This window comes from Heterocephalus glaber, unplaced genomic scaffold (genome assembly GCF_053883595.1).
Source record: "Heterocephalus glaber isolate CG9 unplaced genomic scaffold, H.glaber_assembly_v1.0 deba00001523, whole genome shotgun sequence".
NCBI classification, from domain to species: domain Eukaryota; kingdom Metazoa; phylum Chordata; class Mammalia; order Rodentia; family Bathyergidae; genus Heterocephalus; species Heterocephalus glaber.
In genome coordinates this window covers 27,918,356-27,928,947 of record NW_028258327.1, presented here as the reverse complement: position 1 = coordinate 27,928,947, position 10,592 = coordinate 27,918,356, and the positions used below count along the sequence as shown (strand labels likewise).

Genomic DNA, 10,592 nt, shown 5'->3' with positions numbered 1-10,592 from the left:
CCTTTTATTTATTTATTTTCCTTTTATTTTTTAAGCTCACCTGCTAACTGAAATATACAATGTGACTTTTACGGGGATTTCTTGACATAAGGCAGTGTCTGATAGTGAAAAACTAAGAATAGAGCTGTCATCATGGTTGTGCCATACAAACAGGCTTTAGTATTCCTTCAGATCATCATTGCTGGAATGTGAAAGCTGAGACCTGTTGCCTGCCAGCAAATCAAGACTTTAGCAAGAAGCTCTGTAGAAAGTTTCAAATTAAAATGGCAACTCTTCTAAGAATATTTCGCTGCATTTGGTATATTATAATGAACATCTCTTCTGCACATCATATTCTTCATGTTCTCAAGGTCCATATCCTGCCCAGAAGAGCTCCTTCAATGGGCGCTTCTCCACAGAATTCCTTTGAATCGTATGCACTCTCTTTTGTACTAAATATGAACTTCTTCCAAAGTCCTCACTTCTATTTCCAAACTACACAATTATTAGTTTCAATCACCTCACTTCATATAAAGGAAGTTGAAATATTTGTTCTTATTCTCATATTATAAAATGTTGATTGATGTAGGCAGAAATTTGAATATTCATCCACCTTCCCATTTCATTTGTGTATGTCAGGCAAATTCCGTACTTTTTTTCTCTCCATAGCTCCCCTTCTTTTCCTTAATTGTGACACCCATAGCCCCTTTCTCAATCCATTTTCTTACTTTTGTCTCTTTTTTGCTCAAAAAATTTTAAAAAATGTATATTTGATTAATAGAAATGTAGAATCTGGATTTCTTCCCAAGCAAGCCCTAAGATAACCAGTGTAAGACATATTTTTTAAAAAATCATGCATCCAATTTTGTTTTACTTATTTGCCTACCTGCATAATTGGGATCTTTATCTCTCTTCAGAAGTGACTAGTCACCTTTAGTCAAACACAGAAGACATTGTGTATTTTGTAAGAGTCTAGCTGATATACCAACTTGATAGAATTGGTTTAATTTAGACAGATGAATAAACATAGATAGTAAAAAATGGCCCTTTCATCCTAGGTCATTTTATTATTCATTTCATCACTATGATATGTCTAATATTATTTTTAATTATATTGTATATACTTGCTATTATACTGTGCATATATATAATTAATCTGACTAAATCTCCAATATTTTAAGGATTCTTTGGGTATTTTACATAGATAATATTGAGGAAATAGATTTTCTATGGTTTGACTACAAACATTTTTGTGAGGATTGATGCACAGAAGTAACAAAAAGACTATATTCTTGCTCTTTAAACTCAGACTATAGATATTATAGTCATTTCTTTTTCTCAGTAAGAGGGGAAGTTACAACACAAATCATAAAGTTGTAAGGATGCCTTTCTGGAATTTAACATCCAGCTCTAAGTTTACAAACATGGGCCAAAATATTTCTATTCATGTTTTAATTACATATAGATCAGTTTTCACGTATTTTATCATCGCATTATCTCAGATTCAAATTGAGCACTACCAGTGATGACATGCACAATACAGAAGCAATGAAATAATTTCTCTGTGCCACAATTTCTTCAATTGGAAAATAAGAAATTCTTATGTTATAGAATTTTTCATGAGAATTAAACTAGTTAATCCATATAAATGCTTGGAACAGTGCCTAGCATATAACAAATACTCAAGACATTGTGTTGCTTTGAACATGCATAATGTAAACTATGTTCTATTAAATAATTATTAACAGAGAATACTTTAAACTCACTGTTTGACAATGAGTTCATGGCTGACTCGCTGAGGTTATAAGAGAACTATATCCCCCATTATACTTCTTTGCCATTTCACAATACTTACATGAATGTGTGCTCTATCTAGAAAGGCAACATTAATCAGAATTGCAATCACATTGAGGACACTATAAAAGCAGGAGTCCATCTTTCTAGTACCAAAGACATTTTGAGTTCTGTCTGTTTCTACTTCACTCAAATAACTGCAGCAGCAATGAAGATAATTTTTATTATCTTGATCTTTGTCTTCAGTGTGTCTTGTGGTCCATCATGTAATGTTTGTAATATGAAAAAGAGGTGGAGGAACAAATGTTTTTATAAATTCCTTATTCTGAAAAAAATAATTAACTGGAGAATCTCTATGGGCTCCTTATAAGATAAGTCATTCTTATTTTTAATGGAAAAATATGAAAATGGATAATTGAGAAAATAATGGGAAATTTTTTAGACCTATTTATTTTGTTGGTTTGTGTGACAAGGCTATCCATTTTTGGATGATTCCAGCTGTCTTTTCTTTCAAATTCTTTTTCAAGAACCAATTTTGTAGCTTTTGACAAAATTAAGCTTTTTACAACTTGTCCCGGCCCGCGGGTAAGTCAACGGAGACCCTAGAGGGGGGGTGAGAATGACAAAGGACAGGGGACACGAGAGATGGAGACAAGACAGGTTTCTGATCAAGTCTCGTTTATTGCGGAAGCTGCTACAACATATATACCGTAGGGCTAGAGGGGAGGAGCAAGAGGAGGGTACTGGGGCTACTTCCTTGTTGCCGGGTAGATTTGCAGCAGGCCTGGATATGTCCGTAAAAGGCACTCAAGAGTTCTAGCGGGGGGGCAAGGCCCCCCACAGGTCCTCCCTTTAAAATTATAATTATAAGAAAGGCATCAGGAGAGCCAAGCCTGCGGGGGCTGAGCCTGTCTTGGATCAGAGCAACATACGTGTCTGCACCGTGCACCTTACCCATCATCGGTTAACCAAAGAATCAAGGCTCTGGCACCTGTCTTAGGCGGCACACGAGGGCTCTCTCATTGCATGGCACGCTTGCTCAGTTGCCCGTCATTGGCTTGCCAGCCCACTCACCAGGTGGGGCAAGAACACTTCGCCACGGCAAGGACCTAATCGATGGTCCGACATTCGTCCTGGTCAGCCATTGCCAATCTATTATAGTAGACCTGTATGGGCGCTGTTTTTATTGCCTCTATCTGGGCTCTAAGAAAGGCCATGATTTTGTTATAAAGTATGGGCCCTAAAGAAATGAGCAAGAGTAGACCCAATAAGGGTCCCAGCAAAGGGAGGAGATAAGGGAGGAAACCATTGAGGCCAGTCCAGAGGGGATTTTGAGTGAATTCTTGTCATCGTCTGTTTAAATCTTCCTGAAGTTCGTGAATTTTTCCCCTGACGATCCCAGATTTATTGGCATAGAAACAACAATATTCATTTAGGGCTATGCAAATCCCTCCTTGTTCCGCCGTGAGGAGGTCCAGACCCCTTCTATTTTGAAGGACCACCTCAGCCAGAGAATCAATCTGATCTTGTATATCTGTAAGAGTGTTGGAGAGAGCTTGAACATCATTAATCAATTGGTTGGATAATTTGGCATAGGAATGTAATGCCACTCTGACGCCAGCAGAGCCAGTGGCAAGGGCGCCGGATACCCCTAGCCCCACGAGCAAGGGGACCAGTGAGACGGCCCTTTAATGTCACCCAGCCATATAGTCAAAGCTGGGCAAGGGCACTGGCTCATCTCCAGGAATAAAGGAGATGTCTGGGAGGACAGTCGCCACCACACACAGCCCAGTCCAATTAGTAGGGAGGGAGGTGAATGCCAAGCTCCCTCCACAGACGAGCATGTGACCTGGGGCAGGGCAAATGGCGGCAGGGCCATTAAGCACTACCGAGCAGAGAGAGAAATTTTGGACTCTAACACGTATATCGAAACTATTGTTGTGGCCCGTATTTAGATAGCAAACTGAGGCATTGAACTGTACTGGCTGGACCCTGAAGGGCAGAGAAAAACTGCAATTATAACTAGAACTGTTGGCATAGTTAGTTTGGTCGACAACTGGCAAGGTGAGGGGCAGGGGTGTGCCAAGAGTCAAGCATAGCCAACAATCCGCAGCAAAGGCTGGGTTGGATGTATTGATCAAATGATAAGTGGCCTCTAGGACACTCAGGGTTTGGGCATCAGGGTCTGGGCCTCGAGGTTTGGGAAGGACCAGTGGATGATAATTTAGGGAGGGATACATCTCTTGGATGATAGTCTCAAGTTGTTTTTGCACTCGCTCTTCCCTGAGCTGATCTGAAGGCCCACCACCATCAGATATATGGATTGGGGCCTGTGGCGGCCAGCAGACATCTTTGCCAAGACCGCCATTGCAAGAGGCTTGGCCAAATTTAGAATATCCAGTGGGGCTGGGAAAATCCCAGTCGCCTCCGATGGAGCCCCTGTAAGTTCTTTGTAGAACAGCAGTTAAATATATTTTTCCATCGGAATATGTACATTGTTGGGCTTCAGTGTAACAGGTAGAATGCATCTCTGAGGCCATGACACAACTGGCAGGGCATGGCCCTGGTTTACCATTGACAGTTGGTATGATTTTAGGCTTAGTGACACATTTTCATTTTTGGTTATATCCTCCCACTAATGCGGCCTCATAAACTAAGTAGGCAATCTTGTCACCGCAATCAGTACTACGAGTGTAACTTGTGGGTGCAGCCCTGCCAGAACCCCCAGCACAGTCACAGGGGTTACCATACAGGGCAATGAGCAATTGTTGTTTGTTAACTGGTTGAAATCCACTTTTTGTTGTCGATGCCAGGAACAGCAACAGACCATGCAACGGAATCAGGGATGTCACCTTCTTAACCTGTAAGCAAAATTTCATCCTGCAATGTAAACAAGGCTGGGCTGTAGATGAGAGGGTTAGGCTAACCTGATTAAGCTTTTGAAGATAACCAATGTGGGCATATTACAATAACATATTCAGAACTTAACCAATATAAACATTTTGTAACAACATATTCAGTGCTTAAATATCAAGGACAACCAATACAATCAATTTATAACATATTTAGGTAATATTTATTGTGATATGTCTCCCATAAGATTATATAATATAAAATTTACTAGGGGGTCCCTTTAATGAATTAAGACCAGAATAATCATTTTCTGGGTGGCCACTTCTATATTCATCAAAGGGAGTTCCCATCTATAATCGTTTTAACAAACAATTAAGAATATATATCTTTTTATTTTATAACTGTTAATTGCAATTTGATTATTGCATGTAGGTGACAATACACATTACTTTCATAAAATAAATTTCAGTGGTACTTTGATCAATTAACAACCTGGGAAGGAAAGCATGTCTTTAATTTAATAATATTTATCTATAAGTCAATTTAACAATAGGCCAATATCCTTTAAAAAGGGAAACATTGAGCTCAACTGTACGAACACAAACAACAGACAATAGACAAACATATGATACAGTGTATAAATTAGGGTGCACCCAAATATAACTAGCCAAATTGAATTATACTATTCTCTTTATGATTATTAGATTGTAATTGTAGACGCCATTGTTAACTGGTTGAAATTGGACAATGTTGGATCATCGGCATCATCAACACGCTTATCAACTTGTTTTACTAAGCATTCTGGAAGCCACCTGGCTGACTTTATTTCCTTGGAGTAAACACACACTGACCCTCAGCCCCAGACGAGTACAGGATCAGGCCCATGCCATGAGTGGTCCAGGGGGTCTCTCCACATCACAGAGGCAAATTGTTTTTGTGTCTCTGGTTGCCAGAAACGGTTGGCTGCAGATAATCCTTTGGCATCCAAATTTAAGAAGTTAAGAATAAATAGTGCATGTGATATCAGGTTTCTAGGTGACCCCTTGATAGGGTACCATTCCCCTCTTTTTATTTTATCTAAAGTAATTTTGAGTGTGAGGTTGGCTCTTTTTATAATGCCTTGTCCCTGTGGATTATATGGGATTCCCATTATGTATGTTATTTCTAATTGTTTGCAAAACTTTGAGAAGCCAGAACGGGTATAGCCTGGACCATTGTCTGTCTTAATTTGCTGTGGACATCCAAGTACTGAGAAGGCAACTAGAAGGTGGGCAATTACATGTTTAGTAGCCTCCCCGGATTGTAGGGTGGCAAATACAAATCCACTATATGTATTAATGTTGACATGTATATATTTAAGATTTCCAAATTTAGGGTAATGTGTGACATCCATATAGTGTATAACATACATTTGGGCCCAAGATTTACATACAGCCTGAATAGCTGAAGCTACAAAGGACTGGCTCAATGGGCTGCACAATACCTGTAGAGTGTTTACCTAGCCTTTTGCCTGGAATGTACACATTTTTAAACATCTGCATAGTGACAATTTCATTAGGGCTAGAAATAATCATCCCCATTTGTGATAATAGGTCTCTCCCCCATAGATTAATGGGTAACCCTGAGATGATATAAGGTTGAATGGTGCCCTGATTACCATCTTGGTCTCTCCAGGTCAGATCTTTGGCACTTTGTTTAGGATTTTGACTCTGACCTATACCCCTGAGATGGGTGAGGGTGTCTTTTAATGGCCATGCCTGAGGCCAATTTTTTCCCTTGATGATAGTTACATCAGCACCAGTGTCTACCAATCCAGAAAATTGCCTCCCATCCAACCACAAGGTCATGAGAGGCTTCTGGGCTGAAAGCATCTCCGACCAGTAGACATCAGATGAGCCGAATCCCTGGCTGCCTCGGGCGTTGTTAAGAGCCTTATTAGAGGTAGAGAGAAGGGGAAGGAGTAACAACTGAGCAAATCTTCGGCCTGATTGAATGGTGTTAATGACTTTGGGGGAAGAAACCATAACTCTAATCTCTCTGGAATAATCACTATCAATTACCCCCGGGTAGATCAGCAGCCCATCCATAGTGCTGCTGCTTCTGCCTATTACAAGCCCAAAGGTCTCCTTAGGCAGGGGCCCAAAGACCCCTGTCAAAAGGGCCTGTACCCCCATTTCTGGAGTCAATACTGTGTGGGCGGTGGAACTGAGGTCCAGTCCGGCACTTCCCGTTGTTGCTCTGAAGAGGTCTGAAATGGATTGTTGCTTGCTGGAGCAAAATTGAGCGCCCCGTAAATTTGTTTGGGTGCGGGGGCCTGGGGCTGGCCCCCTCTCCCGTTTCCCTGATCCGGGTTATGGACAAGCGGGAGGGGCCGGCCCTGAGCGTCCGTCTTGGACCTACATTCTCTCGCCCAATGTCTTCCTCTATTGCATCGAGGGCAAGGCCCCGGAAGTGAGGCCCCAGGGGCCAACGCCCTAGGGGCCTGACATTCCTTGGCAAAATGACCCGTTGTCCCGCACCGGCAACACTTGTTGCCTGGGCGGCGTGACAAAAACTGTTTGACCGTGTAACCCTGCATGGCAGCAGCCATAGCAAGTCCCTGTTGGTAGGCAGTCCCAATTTCTGAGCAAAGGCGAATGTAACCTGAGAGATCAGTTTTCTTTTTATAAGGGCGGATGGCGGCCTGGCAAGCAGCATTTGCATTTTCAAAAGCAAGCTGTTTAACAAAATCTGTCCCGGTTTTTGCGCTCCCAAAAATCCGACCCGCTGTTGTGAGCAGGCGGTGAACAAAATCCGCGAAGAGCTCATCAGGCCCCTGTCGGATATTGGTGAGAGAAGCACTCACATCCCCTTTAGAAGGGACCTTTCTCCAGGCTCTAGTGGCTGCGGTCTGAATCTGGGCATATAACCCCGCATCAAATTGCATCTGCTGATCGCTGGTAGCATAGGCCCCATCCCCTAGAAGCATATCAAGTATCCAACCGTTACCCGCCCTGAGCATTGCGTCTAGCAGTATCTCGGCAATTTTCAACATATTCAGATTTCCATAATAAATAATCACCTCCTGTAAGGGTGGCGCGGGCCAGAGTCTGCCAATCAATTGGGGTGAGCCAATTTTCTGCCACCGATTCTAAAATAGCCATGGTGTAAGGTGCAGTGGCCCCGTATTGAGCTGCGGCCATTTTAAGTTCTTTAATAACCTTGAAATCAAAACCACTATGGTGTCTCCACACCTGTCCCTGTGCGTCAGCAGTCTCAGTTACAGGAAAGACTTCCACAGTTTCAAGTTCTAGGGGTACCCTTGATCCAGATGGCACCCTGGGGGTCGCCCCTCTAATGGGGGGTCGTGGCTTAAGGGTGTCTTCTCTAAGGACATTTTCATGGGCTTTGCCTGTTCTTAAGCCTTCAAGCTGGGTAATAAGTTCTTGATGTTCCTTTTCTAACCTTATCTGTTCTTTTAGAAATTCTATTTTGTCCCGGAGTTCCTTTTGGGGATCAACAACAGGGCATGCTAGAGCGGGTGCAATGGGAGTGTTGGGTTCTGGAAGATAAGGAGGCGGACATTGAACTACGGGTGGCCAATCAGGATTGCGATATCTGGTTGCCTCCTCCTCGAGGTTGGCCCAGCCAGCCTCCCCCGGACCGTTCTGTGAAAAGGGGGGGTTTCTGAAATGTCGGAGGGAAGGATACAAGGCTGGTACCTCCTTAACAGGCGGGGCGGGGTCAGAGGCAGGGGCTGAAAGAGCGGAGGCGGAAGCTGAGGAGCGCCGAAGCTTTTCTTTAAAAGGCTTGGAAGAGGCAGAGCCCGCCTGTAAGCCCTCATCAAGAACATTTTGTTTTTTCTTGTCTAAGTCATCGTCGCTATCAAAAGACATCAAGTCTTCTCCTTCATCCTTTGAGGGAGTCCCGTCCCGCAGGGGCTCGGGCCTCGGCGCCATCTTGGCATCCTGCAGGGTATTTACAAACTCCTCACTCCGAGGGAGAGTGATCGACCCTTCCTCCGATCGGAGAGCTATCTCCTCGACCTGGATGGCTTGAGCCACCACCGGATCTTTGGTTTTTTGAGAGATAATGTCATTAATAAGATTCCAATAAGAAAATGCAGTGATTGGGACCTTTCCTGGTCCGCAAGTAGCATAATAATCCTTAAGGGCCTCCCCTACTCTTTTCCATCACCTCTCGTCAATGGTACCCTCGGCGGGAAACCAAGGGCAGAGATCTCTAATATAATCAAAAAATTTTAACAACTGTTTGACTGTAACCTTTACCCCTCGTGCCTGTAAAGTTTCTTTAAGACCTTGTACAAATAACTCATGCTGGCTAATGCCCTGTCCCATAATCGCTGCTCAACTCACCGAGGTGCAGGAAAGACGGCAGGTTCACGTCAGACGCAATCCTCTTTTTTCTATTTTATTTTATTGGGCCCCCAGCAGTGTTCTTCACTGGATCCCCCCATTCTCTGGCCCTACGTTGGGCGCCACTTGTCCCGGCCCGCGGGTAAGTCAACGGAGACCCTAGAGGGGGGGTGAGAATGACAAAGGACAGGGGACACGAGAGATGGAGACAAGACAGGTTTCTGATCAAGTCTTGTTTATTGCGGAAGCTGCTACAACATATATACCGTAGGGCTAGAGGGGAGGAGCAAGAGGAGGGTACTGGGGCTACTTCCTTGTTGCCGGGTAAATTTGCAGCAGGCCTGGATATGTCCGTAAAAGGCACTCAAGAGTTCTAGCGGGGGGGCAAGGCCCCCCACAACAACTAGTCCAGTAACTGGTACCACAAGGGAGGAATTGGAAGTAGATGGTTATTTAGAAAAAAATAGACTATTCCTTCCATGTCTTTTTCTCTTACTCTTGAAGAATCATACACAAATTAAACATTTAAGAATATTTTACTTCCAAAACATGTTAGTGCCAAAGGAAATATTGTTGCATAAATAAATATTTTTATTATACAAAAATATAGGGGGAAATATCTTCAATACCGCTGCCTAGGAATGACTTCAGAAACAAAATTTTTTAACTCTTTACTATAAACAACTGTTCTTCTCTATCTATTTGGAATCAACTTGGATTTATAATCATGGGTACTTTTTCCTAGTTCCACAGAAAAAAACAAGAGAAGTTGTAGAGAAAAGATGTTGTTCGTGGTGCTTGCAAGTCTGAATGCAACACCTGGGAATGTGTCTTTAATTACTGTGACACTGAGCCCTGCTGTGTGGTACAGGAATACCAAAAGCCCATCATTAGAACCAAGCTTTCCACAACTTATACAAGTGTAAATTATACTGCTGATACACTTATAAACACTATATTGTAATATTATTAATAAAAATTTTAGCTCAGTGGTTTCGCCTCCTGCTGCGCAATCGCAAGGACCCAAGTTTGATCCCCGGTACCAAAAAAAAAAAAAAAATCAATTTTTACTTTCTCCTAGTCAATTTTCAAGACTTTGTTCTCTGATTTCCTGGGTTATACAACTGTATCAGGACCACTGACTTCAGCGTTAGTTTAGTACAAGAAACAAAGAAGAGTGGTAGCATCTTTGTCACTAATTGACTGAAGACTTCTACATTCAGTGCTTCTTTTCATCCCTGCCAACTGTCTTGGGCTGAAGTGTCATGTGATCTTTGAGGTACTCACAAGCAATCATGGCATTTGCGGCTGTTCAATAGTTTCAGTGTAAACCTGTGTAATTCTTAGATACAAAGTTGTATACATCATAATCATGTAATAGGAAAATGTTGATAAAATAATTTTAAGAGAAATTGAACAAAAGTTAAAAGGGAGTACAATGGACTTCATTAACAACTATGTAAAAATACAAGAAAATTGTAAGAAAAAATAAACTAAACTCTACAAGTGATTATTTTGGAGACATAGGTTCATGGTTAATCTTATTATAATATGTTGCTCTGTGGACTGAATAAAATTTTATTTTTTAATTTTTTTCCATTAACTTTATTG

General features: G+C 42.1%; 1 protein-coding gene across 1 annotated transcript; it reads left to right on the top strand.

Moving 5' to 3' along the window:
* Window positions 1-1,981: 1,981 nt before the first annotated feature.
* Defb113 (defensin beta 113) lies at window positions 1,982-9,945 on the top strand. Its single transcript, XM_087187894.1, is given in 3 exon segments — window positions 1,982-2,039; window positions 9,727-9,760; window positions 9,762-9,945. Coding segments are annotated over 3 exon segments (276 nt in total).
* Window positions 9,946-10,592: the final 647 nt, after the last annotated feature.